This window comes from Dermacentor albipictus, chromosome 6 (assembly GCF_038994185.2).
Source record: "Dermacentor albipictus isolate Rhodes 1998 colony chromosome 6, USDA_Dalb.pri_finalv2, whole genome shotgun sequence".
NCBI classification, from domain to species: Eukaryota; Metazoa; Arthropoda; class Arachnida; order Ixodida; family Ixodidae; genus Dermacentor; species Dermacentor albipictus.
The window spans coordinates 90,125,895-90,138,761 of NC_091826.1; the positions used below are offsets into that span (position 1 = coordinate 90,125,895).

Consider the following 12,867-nt stretch of genomic DNA (forward strand, 5'->3'; position numbering starts at 1 on the left):
TGTGCCTCGTAACGGTGGGCAACGCGACAGCATATGGTCTAGGCTAGCAATGTAATAATCAAACTATTTTTTTTAAATGGCTTCCTGCAGGGTTCTCAAACAATGCTTCATTAGTCTAAACTGATTTATTGTTTCGCTTTAGTGTCCCTTTAACGGTACGAGCGTAAGTAGCACCAATATAGGCGGACATTAAGCACATTGTACCCGCGACTGTACTACCTCTGGGATCGGCCCAATTGGCCTCTCGGTAAAAAAAAAAAAAGGAAACAAGCAAGCCGTGTCAACCAGCGTCGACGCGAAGAAAACGTCGACTTATACGCGCGTTAAAGAACGTGAACGAAACACTGGAAATCAGTAAAGGAAAGAGAGGGTTCGAAAAAAAAATTAAGGTCTGGCAATGAAATTTCGAAAATACTGCAAATCGTTAAAAGTGTCATACATTCATGCAACAACCCGTCAGCTTTAGGGCTCCAATTTCAATTACATGTATACATATATGCCATGTACGTCCACATTGTCTTTTTCACGTTGACTTTGGTTGACATGGCTTTTTTTTTATAGCGAAGCTGTCTATGGCTAGGATCTGGAAACGAAATATGTCCGAGATGTTGACAAAAACGGATCACAATGTTGTCCGGTCGTGATAGCGCAAAAAGGGTCCAAACTCAATGGCACATACGCCTGTGGGCTCGGGGACCTGTAACACGCCCTTGGACTACCCTTGTTGAAAGTGGGACCCCAAGGGATCCCATGCGCAAGTATAAGAATAGATGTTTCCGAAAAAAAAAACGTAACTTCTACAGCGTAGCTGTCTATGGCTAGGATCTGGAAAAGAATGCGTCCGAGATGTTGAAAAAACAAGTCGCAGCGGTCACTTTGAATGTTATCTTCCGTCTATGTATAAAGTGCATCACCATTTCTGCGTGTTGTTATCAGTAGCGGTGGTGGCTCTGAATGTTATGATCTTATCGACCACGTTATGACGCATGACCTCGATGGCCAAATAGAAAACGTGGGATGGCGGCGCTCCTTCGCTCCCATTGGAGGGTCGAAAAGCATAATAAAACGCAATAGCGTACCCCCCCCCCCCCTTCTAATCGTCGATTTTAACGTAGACTTAGCGCGCCCCGACGGCAGGTGGACTGAACCTGGAACGGTTTGGAATTGAGTGCTACGCGGATGTCGATGTGTCGACCACGCGTGTGTAGACTTAAGCAACCGATCGCGGTGTACCACACCGACACAAAGCTATGGTCACAGTGATAACGAATGAGACAAAGTAAAGACGACCCGCCGTAGTTGCTCAGTGGCTATGGTGTTAGGCTGCTGAGCACGAGGTTGCGGGATCGAATCCCGGCCACGGCGGCCGCATTTCGATGGGGGCGAAATGCGAAAACACCCGTGTGCTTAGATTTAGGTGCACGTTAAAGAACCCCAGGTGGTCGAAATTTCCGGAGTCCTACACTGTGGCGTGCCTCATAATCAGACAGTGGTTTTGGCACCTAAAACCCCATAATTTAATATAAAGACGATAAAGAACACGAAGTTACGCCTATGTGTCTTTCTACAATCAATATGGCAACAACCGTATAAATAAATATAGTCGTCACTATAGTAATTCCAATGTCTCTTCGCTAGTTATCGTTCTTCCCGAGTGGAAGGGCAGTAATTGGCATTTTCTTACGTGACGGACACGTTTAATAACAGAGGTGGTACGCGAATGTGGGTGCCTACCTATCGTCACGATATAGCGTGTAAAATTAGTGCATATACAACACACGCATCGCTCTATTCGGTTGCTGTGCTTCGAGCACCGATTGGCATCGAATGCTTTTGCTTCACGACACAAAATTTTACACTTGTCATTTGTAGTGCAATTTTCTTCATATGTTCGCTGGTGTACTTTTATTTTCTACTAAACATTTATTGTAATGGTGCCGTTTCCTTCACTACCCACCGTGGTTGCTCAGTGGCTATGGTGTCGGGCTGTTGAGCACGAGGTCGCGGGATCGAATCCCGGCCATGGCGGCTGCATTTCGATGGGGGCGAAATGCAAAAACACCCGTGTATTTAGGTGCACGTTAAAGAACCCCAGGTGGTCGAAATTTCCGGAGTCCTTCACTGCGGTGTGGAGGACTCAGGAAATTTCGTTCACTCTTTCACAGTTAATCTTCCCCATGGCTTTGCTACAATTCAAATTTTCACCGAAACCTGTTACTGTGTCTGGGCCTTGAAATTTTTATTTTGCTTTATAACTGAAGCCAATATTGGGGCTCGTTTGCTGGAGCACGATGATGATGACGATTATTTTCTTAACGGCGCAGACATATTGTGGGGGATAGGCCCCGAACCGGGTGGTAATGTGATAAATAACTAGAAAAAAAAGAGTTATCGAAAATGTTAGAGAAAGCAATAATACATGAAATACAATTCTGCGTTACAAGACAGCCTTGGATAATTAAGTAAGAGTGTAATAAACTTTGTGCTTCGAACTGGTCAAAAGTTTGATTACAGACGCGTGCTTTGCACTGGGTTACCAACAGCCGATGTGAAAAATCAGCAAAATCTCGTACGACCCAACCAAGATGACGGAACTGAATCTAGAATCACGTGTAATGCGTCAGCGCCTGAAATGGTGCTGCCATTCCCGCTGTCCTTAATTCCTTATCTTGAATTCGTTATCGAGAGCGTTCATTAGCCAAGGGTGGGCCACCTGATTTACGTATGTAGAAAGCGTTCTTTCGAAGTTAAGCATATCGCCTAAGTTAACACGACAAAAGAAGTATGAAATGATCTACCGTCCAGTAACTAACAGCGACGATCATATAGCGCTCCATCGAGACATAGAGATAGTGAACTAGTGGTGCAACTACGTGGCTCATGACACTAAACGTGTCAGAGTGCAAAACAATGTCTTTCACCCCTAACTCTGCTGATTCGCAGTATCTGGGCGGGCACCTTACACGTAATCCATCGTGGTCTTAGCACGATACGTGTGTCTTTGCCAATGCATCCAAATCATTGGGGGTTTTTGCGCCGGAACTTGTGCAGTGTTCCATCTGGCTTGGGTGAACTGGCATACTGAACGTGCATGCGGCCACAACGCAAGCACGCGTCTCCCGATTGGTCTCGACACCAGCAATACCCGATTGAATCATTGGAAATTATTCAGAATAGGGCAAGTCCTTTCATTACTCATAATTACAGCGCCCAGCCTTGCATAACGCGGATCAAAGCCGAACTGTCGTTGCAGTCGTTGAGTACCTGCCGTGATATATTGCATTGCTGTCATTATTCCCCTAAATTTATTCACTCTGACGGATTATTCCTTACATGCTTGAAACACCACGTCTTCACATCGCGCCCATTGGACAAGCCGTCTCCGGACAGCATTACTTCGGTAAGAATTCATTATCCCTTTCGCAGTAATTTGTCCAAACATTTTCCCCCACACTGTGCGCACGGTTAAGTACACGGGTACTTATCAATCCCATCACGTTTGCACTTTCCGTGCATTGTCACGCGTTATACCATGTTGTATTTTTTATTTTTTAACATAACGGTGTTTTTATGCAATGCTTATTCGTTCATTCCCTTTTCGTTCATTTTTCTTCCTTTTCGACATCTTTTTGTAAGTATGCAATTTTCTTCGTTATTTTGCCAATATTTGAATTCTTTTGTGCATCGATGTCTTTTTAGCGATTGTACTTTGAGATAAATTGTGCCGAATGGCCCCCTCCCCATATGCCTGTTCATAGGCCTGCTAGGACTTTTTAAATAAATAAAAAAATAAAATAAAAGCGCCAGTTCGAAACGAACCGGTAATAACGACTGAAAGAAAATCCGTCCTCCTTTCTTTATTTCTGCAATATGCAGGAACAGAAAACGCCAGGCGCATAGTCCACCCCGGCAATCGCGCCACACGCCGTCTTCATCCGTGTTCCGTGCGCCGCCACTGCGTAGAATCCAATAAATGCGTGAACGCGAGGATGCGGTCACTCGCGGTGATTTTATGCAAAGCATACTAGCCGCACAACCACGCTCTTCCTTGCTGCGCCGCGCGCGGCCGCGTAGCTACCATATGACGTCATAGCAGCTGCAAAAGTGGAGGCTCAACTCGTGCGCTCGCCTGCGGTCTCACAGATGGTACTGTGGCCTAACTCCCGCTCCTCCCACTAGGGCACTGACGTCACAACAGCTGCAAGCCGGGCTCAACTCTTGCGCTCGCCTGCGCTCGCCTGCGGTCGCACAGCCGGTGCTGCGGCCTAACTCCCGTTCCTCCCGCTAGTGCACTGGCGTCATAACAGCAGTATAAAAGAGCGGCGCGCTCTCGTCGAGGCCAGTTTGGTTGCATTTCGCCGCTCCGAGCGAGTAGAAGTACTCCCAGGTCATGACCAGGTCCAAGGTTGCTTGTTAAAGGCTAGTATGCTTCGCATCCTGGGCTTAACCTTAGCTAAGCCACAGCCATTTTTTCTGTTTACATTGAAGACAGCGTTCGCATCCTGACCGCATACTGACTCCACGGAAACTGCTGGTTACAAAAGCCTATAACGGCAAATCAATTCCGCGGAAGATCGCAAGGTGGAGGAAAGTTCAGGAAAGGGGGAAAAAAAATTGACACGCACCCGTCTTGAAACCCATACAAGTCATTTCAGAAAAACATCCTTCTCAGTTCAAGAAAAAAAAAAAGTGTTTCCAGATGCCGAACCAGTATGAATTTTTCTTTAACTGCGAATCTCGCTTTCTGGGAGACCCTTATTGAGTTCCTTTGTAGCTTCGTGCTAGAAAACGCATGTGGTTTTCCCTTAAAGAAGACGTAACGTATTGGGTACTTCCGTGAAGACTTTCACAAATAAAAAAAAAATCACCTGTGACAGCACGATTCTAATCATAGAGCTGGTTTAGCGAAGGGCTAATGTCCAATATTCATAGGTATGACCGTGTACAAGTCTGCTGTGTAGTCGATGGATCTGTGCCTACGAATGGCCAGCTCTGCATGACCAAAACACGTACTGCTCTAAAGCAGCAGCGAAGTTTACACTAAGTGCTTAAAATGCGCATGCTATCAGAAGGAAGTACCCTCTCGACAGTGCTAGGTGAAACTTGCTGAGATTCAGGCAATATTTAGAAACGTATTTTTTTTAAATGTCGCCCATAGAGTTACGTTGGTATATTACGGTGAAGTTCATAGGATATTTTAGAAGGGACATTGCACTAATTCCTGGCCATGAAAGAAATGAAGCAACCGATTACAAATAATTTTTTTTCTTTAAAAGTGTAATTCATTACCGCTACCAATTGCAGCCGCACGAGACAAACTGAGAAATTATCAAAAGTAATCCATTACTTTGACGTTAGTTTCCAACCTACCTAAATTGGTTAAAAATTATAGTAGCTAGTACAGAGTATGTTTCAGTAGCTCATATTATATAATATGAGCGACTGAAATGAACTCGACACTATGATTATATATATATATATATATATATATTTAAGGCTGCGGGTATCGCAATACTTTAGAGGCTTTTAAAGAAGGCGTGCGAAATTTCTTATTGGCAAGGTACAAAATGAAGTTATTCTTGGAATGCTTGCTTTCAACACGCAGGCACTTATTAAAGGAAGACTAGAGGTAGAAAGTGCACAATGAATCATGCAAACTAACCTAGCCTATGCGTGAGGCGCCTGTGAAGGCCTCACTGTCCAGAGACCACGATGCGAGCGACCTTACCATCTCGCTTGCTCGAAGCATACGTGACGCATTTGTGTGCGCTCAGCTGCTAACACCTGCTCTCTTCGACAGCTTCAGTTGTCCAGGCTATAATGGCCGGAAATGTGTTGCGATCAAGATTTTATAGCAGCGTCAGCTTCTCTCATCTAATGAAAGCGCTTATGAAGTCCACGCCTGACGGACTTGCAATGGGATCAATCGTCTATCTTCCCTGCTCACAAATTCATGTAGTATAATCTGCATATCTGTATCTGTATTTAGTACCCCCACGAAACTTAAATGTATACCCTAACAGCATGAGCAGGCCGAAGAAAATTGTTTAATTGCACTTCCCCTACATTTCAGGAACATTTAAGAAGCATTTTCTGAAACGCACTACATAGCCTGTGTTAACAAAATGCGTGGGGAATTCCTTAAAAATAAGGAAGATGTCATAACTAACCAGTTTAATCGAAATTTCTTCACTCACGAAAGGACATATAGCATTATGGCATGAGGTTGAAATTACTGAAAAGACTCGCAAACTGAATAATTTATGCCAACAAAGCCAGTCGATTGATCCCGATGAACGGCTATAAGCGCGCCATCTAAAATTTTTTGACGTTGCATATAACAGTGTGGAAGTCACACAGTGACAGTTGTTTTCGTATCTAAATGCTCTTACTTGCCATCAGAGTGTTCGACCTGATCGCGGCCGCACTTGTAATGACGTAAACGAGGAAGATGCAAAAGAACTTTAAGGTACAGCGAATTAGAGGTACAGCGATACGCTGGGACTAGCAAAACATACCGAAAGGCAGTCCTAATTGTTTCTGCGGACTGGCTTCTCTTGGTAGTGAGGTAAACAAAAATCAAAACATTAACTTTACTTTATGTAAGTATACACAAGTGAAAGAATTGTGCGAGTACCGAGAACAGACGGCGCAGAATCATAAAGGAACATAACTGACAGTCTCAGGTCAACCTGCAAGGATAATTCTAAAAAAGTTGTCTCGCTATCGATTTCCTCGATTCTCGGAAATTAAGTGATGGTCAGTATATTGTAATGCGCGTAAATTTCAATATTGCTGCCTTAAATTGGTGGAAGCAATAGTCAAGAAAGTGCAGTAGCGGAGATAGCATTAATTGCCGATGGCGGTCAGTGAATCTAATGGGGGCCGCCCGCAGATGACTGATTTCACTCATGCGTCATCAAATCTTCCAGATCCTATATCTTTCTCGCGCGATAGCAGAAACGTGATAACAAAGTCGCGCAGCTTTACAGCAACTGAACTTCGCTTTGAAATACTATAACGCACATGGAAAGTGCATGAGCGTTCGGGCACAGCTTTAAGAAATGAGAGTAATTTTGATTAGCTTCACCGATAGACACAATGATATGTGACAGATGCGAGACCCGTACGAGGAAATCGACAAATGGGCTTCGTGAATAATGGCATGCTAGGAGGTACAAAATAAGAAATTATTCAAACTCTATGAGGAATATAAATTCTAATCATCAAGTGCGGCAGAGTACTTCCAACGAAATAGCAGAAATTTGAACAGGCAAAGTGTAAATTTGAATTCCACAAGTAGACATAACAGAAAAAAACAGCTCAAAGAAGAACATATTGATACTTAAAAAGAAGCAGCTGGCCACGTAGATTGCGACGGCAAACACGCTCGCACAATGATATAATTCTCGAAGAAAGCTAAGATCGTTCGCATGCGCAATGTTTGCCAGTTAGCTTCGAAACATCAAGAATTGCTCACCACATTTCAAACACGTGTACGCCAGGGAGGACGGCCGTGGACGGAACGGGGGGCGCGAACGGTGCCCACATCGTTGCGGGGACGGGGGTGGCACCCTACGTGAAGGTGGCAAGGGCGGGAAGCTCCGGTGGTAGGGGGGCTGGAACGGTCATGGAACACCTGCAAAGAATCACGCCAGACCGCGTGAAGTGGCTCGCGTGGCAATGCGAAAGACCAAACAGGTCACGAGAGGACATCTAGCGGAAGACTTCGCGTCTCGATTGTAACTTCAGTGAAGAAGGTGCCAGCGAAATGGGTAGCAATAAAGCGATCGCATTAAGGCAACGCGTAATGACGTTTGAGCCGAGGTACACGCATGGGGCCTACCGAAGCACCGGTTGCAACGCTCTCTATGCGATAAGAAAGATTACTGAGCTTCCGAACAACTGTGAGTGGGCCATCTTACCGAGGTTCAAGCGACGCACAAGAACCGCAAGCTTTGTTATTCAACGGGTATGTACAGCGCATACCTGGTCGCCAAGCCCGTACTGAACGTCGGTGCGACCTGAATTACGTAAACTGGCCTGTCTGCCGAAGTCTAGCATCGTCCAATTGCTCGCGAGCGTCAGTGACAGCAACGTCGAGGCTCTCGCGTTAAGCAGTTGCGAAACTGCGGCTATCGGGGTGGGAAGGACGCGACGTGGCAGTTAAGCGCGTTTACAAATGGGAAATAAGTTTCCCTACCAAAACGAAGAAATCTACGAGTGAAGCATGTAGTGCGGCTCACTGTGGTTCGCTCAACGAACGCCATTTCGGAAAGATTGACCTGCAATTTCGTGCGACGCGCGGTATGCGCAAAGGCCCAAAATTGCGATTGACGAATGTAGAAATATTCCTTTCTTCAAGAACTCGAGAACTCTGGCGCATTCCGCTTTGCCGTTCTTTATATTCTTGAAAGAACTTACGTAACAAATTATATTTGCTTTGGAGGTTCTTTACGGCGACGTCGTTCTATAAGGAAAACAAAGTCACTTACTCCTTATCAAGCTACGTAAAAAAAGCAGTATTTGAAAGTATTTTTTTTTCAATACTTCTGTTGTGTATCAGAATGAAAGGTGTTGCATTGGTCATATTTATTTCAAAGTATCCTCCCATGTTAATACTGTCAGCTTTGTTGAAACTTCATGTAAATTTCCCATGACGAAAGCCATCAAACGGGAGTAAACGGACGGTACCGTGTGAGCCACCACGGCTCCGCTTCGCTTAGACTTCACGCGCTGAGGCGATTCAGAGAACTGCGTTGATTTCGCATAGCGATTAGGGAGGTCTCCCGGAGATGTCAACCACCAAGTGGCCAGCATCAAAGCAAAGGAGATAAGTAAACACGCCTCCACCCTCCGATGAGCGGGCATTTTTGCCCACTAACCTCGGTGGCGGATGTGGAACATCCTTTGTGCCGCAGGCGTCACGAGTACGTGATCTCTCTGGGTGAAGGCAACTGGTCAAAAAGCCCGCACATGCTACCTCAAGGAATCAATGTTGCCGGATTCGAGACTCTCGTTATGTAAGAGCGAGAAGAAAGGGGGGTTAACCGAGGGGCCCGATTTTTATTCATCATATAATGAGAAGCCAAGAAACAATGACACCAAAGAAAAACGGGGAAACTACTTGTACTTACTAATTGAATTAAAGAAATCATAAATTAATGGCCACGAAAGTGGATGAAAAAACAACTTGCCGCAAATGGGGAACGATCCCACGTCTTCGCATTGCGTGTGCGATGCTCTAACCAACCACGGCGCGGTTTCCCCATCCACTTTCTTGGGTATTTGTGTTACTACTAGAACTAACCTTGAGAGTGTTAGCCAGCGCCACCACTCACTAACCTCGGTGGCAGATGATCCTTTCTGCCACAGGCGTCACGAGTACGTGATCTTTCTGGGTGAAGGCAACTGGTCGAAAAACCCACACATACTACCTGAAGGTATCAATGTTGCCGGATTCGAGGCCCTCGTTACATAAGAAGGAGAAGAAAGCGGTTAAGCGAGGGGCCCGATTTTTATTCATCATATAATGAGAAGCCAACAAGGACACCAAGGAAAAACGGGGAATTACTTGTACTTACTAACCGAATTAAAGAAATGATAAATTAATGACAATGAAAGTGGATGAAAAAACAACTTGCCGCAGGTGGATAACAATCACACGTCTTCGCAATACGCGTGCGGTGCCCTTTTTCATCCACTTTCATTGCCATTAATTTATCATTTCTTTAATTATATTAGCAAGTACAAGTAATTTCCCTTGTTTTCATTGGTTTCTTTGTTTGTTGGCTTCTCATGATACGACAAGGACATGAAATATCTTAGCCATAGGATGAAGGACACACACAAGCGCGATAGAAATGCAGTCCGTTTTTTCAGTTATTGCTTGACTATCGTTACGTTTAACAAATTACAGTCTTATTCAAGCGTTTGTGGTGCCTCCGTCTCGTCTTTGTCTCCCGTTTTTCTGCGCTTGTAAAATTAACGAAAAATTCAGAAGCAAGGAGCCCGTTCAATATCGATACTTTGTGACGCGTATTGGGAGCAGCGGTAATGCCTTCGGTCTAGGAAAACCATATCCAGCCTGATGCCGTTGTGTTCCCACATGGGAGATTGCTTTCTTTTTGTCATATCTCAAAAGAGTAGCGCAACAGGTGCGACGAGCGCCTTTTCAAAAAGCATGACGGCGTATGGCCGTAAAGGTCTGATATTTGCTGGCGCTGTAGAATGCCAACGGCCACATTTCGAAAACAGCGTACACGTTGGACGTAACTGTTGCAGTGAACAGCCGGCTCGATGTGACGTGGAAGTTATGAGGAAGAATACGTCGGAAATTTTCACTTCCGCTGCCTTGATGAACTCTAAATTAAACAAGCGAGCTAAATTAATTTATCAACTCCAACTTTACTCACAGGTTAATGCTACGGACCCCATATTCTTGCAGTGACAGAACCATGCCATGCACATACCTGCAGTTTATGTGGTGAACGGTCTCTCTCGATGTGGAAGCTCCATGGAGCTCGACGTGGCACAGGACACGGCTGCATCAGACATGCTGGGGAAACAAATCGTGAGAAACAATGCGTAGGAAATTTCATTACGATACTTTTGATTGCCACCTAATTGTAGAGTCGCCATAGAATGTTTGGAGGCCAATTTTGTCCCAGAGTAGTAGCGTCTATGTGCTAGTGTTTCACCGACGGACTGCACTTAATGAATTACGCTTTAGGAAGCTGTTTAGGAAGCTGCGCTAAAAAAAAAAGAAGAAGACTGAATTCTTCACTGACACCACGGTCTTTTCCGCGTGAGTGTACATAAGTTGGTTAAGAGTCACTGTTTATTCAGAGGGAACTTCGCATGGGAACATCGAAGACCTGAATTTGTATTCCTAAACGATGCTAAAATACATAGTGACGCTATTCTGCACGACGTTGGCTCGGGAGCAGTAAGTAAGTCCTCTTCAGAAAAACGAATTCGTCTACAGAGGTCAAATAGTAGTAGTATTATAAGACTTTTATTCAGCCAAAAATTACAGGCCGAGCATATCGACCGCCTGGGTGGCCAGTCGACGCTGTTCTTCACCTTCAGCGCCTAGCCAGTCGAGCCTGGTGGTGATGGAAGGCGAAGGGGGAGGATAGGAACTTGATTGCTGAGCAGCCGGACAGTAGAATAGGCAATGGGATAGGTCTGCATAAGTAGAGGGGCAGTTGGGACAGGAGACGTCGGAGCGATAGCGATAGAGAAAGAGGCGGGAAGGGGTAACCAGTGCATTCATTTGGATGTGCCGCAGAAGGCGAGCCTCCGGCACAGTGAGTGATGGATGAGGGGGAGGGTAGAGGCGCTTGTCGAGACGGAGCTGGAGGTAAACTTCCTTGATAGTGCGGCGCAGGGAGAGTCCCCCAGAATCCTGCGAGGGCCCCGACCAGGGTATCAACGGTGCCCGGTTAAAAACGTCACGGGCGAGCTGATGGGCCAGCTCATTGCCTTCAATCCCCGACTGTCCAGGGACCCAGCGGAGGAAAATGGCGGAAGGTTGCAGTACGGAGACCGCTCGTTCGACCTCTTGTTGGAGTGAATGGGGTAGGCTGCGGTTCTGTATGTGGCGAATGGCGGCTTGGGAGTCGGTGTATATCGTGTACTCTGGGAGCAAGGACAGGGAGGGAAATGATTGTAGGGCATGCACGAAGTAATGTTAACTTTTATTCCGCCCTATCAGGTACGTGGTACAAATACGCGTTTACTCATGCTTTAAGAAAGGCGCTTAAAGTTGGGTTTAAGGCGAAGATGTTAAACAGAACGCGTGCGCCGATTCTATAGCCAAGCGATCCTTCTAAAAGAGATGTACAATATAATGTGCTTTTTTATTGTGTTTTGTGTTTTTTTTAGTTGCGCGTCATGACAACTGTCATGCTGCGATTTTCGAAATCTTTAAGATCACTACGCCACGTGGTGGCGAAAGAAAGGAAGCTAAACGAACGGTCACTAATTCCTGGGTAGCCACATAGATTGGCAATCGCTCTGCCATTAGTGTTCCAACGCCCGCTGTAACAATTCGCGCTTTACGAATTAGATTCGGCGCCTGTTAAAATCAATGAAGCCTCTGTGGGAGGTGGGGAGGGGGGTACGAGGCGGTTTGTGCCCCTCGAGCGACTTAGCCGCTCATCCTTGAACAAACTATTGTTTTGAGGCAGCTCAAATGTAACGAGTAAATACCCTAACTACACCCGTTGTCAGAACTGAGTATCCTCTCGGTGCTGCTAGTTGAAACTGGCTGAAAGTCGGCCTATATATTGAGGTATAATTTCTTCTATATTAGGTCAAGTAAGGCTCTTGCTTGGGCTAGTTGGTTCATACGTGAACGTGCAAAGAGCAAGGCGCTATAGACCAGTACTGAAGACGAACACAAACGTCAGGACCGGCGCCACAGGACAGAAGACCACAAACTACAGGACCGGTGCCGGGCCTGTTCTTTGTGTTCTTCTTCTGCCCTGGTCTATTGCGCCTTGCTCTTTGCACATACAAGCATGGGTCCTTTCATTTGCCCTGGTGCATTGCCGTGAAGATCTATAGGATGCTGAATGGGCAATGTCTAAAATTGCTCGGTGTCACTACGCATGCACTCCATTGTTATGAATATCGGGAGTTCACGGTAATATTATATGAAGCTCGTATATGAACAGGAAGCTTTAGGTCGGGGTTCCTATCGAAAGACACGGTAAAGCAGAAATCGCTTTTCTCGCTATCCTCTGCAGTATATTTGATCAGTTTTACTGCTGCGAAAACGTAAAGATGAAATCTAGTGATTGCTGGTAGCGAATTTCTGATTATGGCCATGAATTATTTTATTATAGTTGCTGATAATAA

At 45.5% G+C, this 12,867-nt stretch overlaps 2 protein-coding genes across 4 annotated transcripts in view; one reads left to right on the forward strand and one right to left on the reverse strand.

Annotated features, from left to right (window-relative positions):
* The first annotated feature begins 1,253 nt into the window (after positions 1 to 1,253).
* LOC135912374 (uncharacterized) overlaps positions 1,254 to 12,867 on the forward strand; it is a 179,125-nt gene continuing 167,511 nt past the window's right edge. The window contains exon 1 of the mRNA XM_070541018.1: positions 1,254 to 3,400. Within this exon, the coding sequence (XP_070397119.1) occupies positions 3,334 to 3,400 (67 nt within the window). The 5' untranslated portion in view covers positions 1,254 to 3,333. The remainder of the gene's footprint in view (positions 3,401 to 12,867) is intronic.
* The window catches only part of LOC135912394 (uncharacterized), a 34,214-nt gene continuing 25,189 nt past the window's right edge, over positions 3,843 to 12,867 (reverse strand). For all 3 annotated transcript variants that reach the window (XM_065444840.1, XM_065444841.1, XM_065444839.1), the window contains 3 exons: positions 10,473 to 10,558; positions 7,481 to 7,639; positions 3,843 to 3,955 (listed from right to left, as the gene is read on the reverse strand). In XM_065444840.1, coding sequence (XP_065300912.1) covers positions 10,480 to 10,558 — 79 coding nt within the window. In that variant the 3' untranslated portion in view covers positions 3,843 to 3,955; positions 7,481 to 7,639; positions 10,473 to 10,479. The remainder of the gene's footprint in view (positions 3,956 to 7,480; positions 7,640 to 10,472; positions 10,559 to 12,867) is intronic.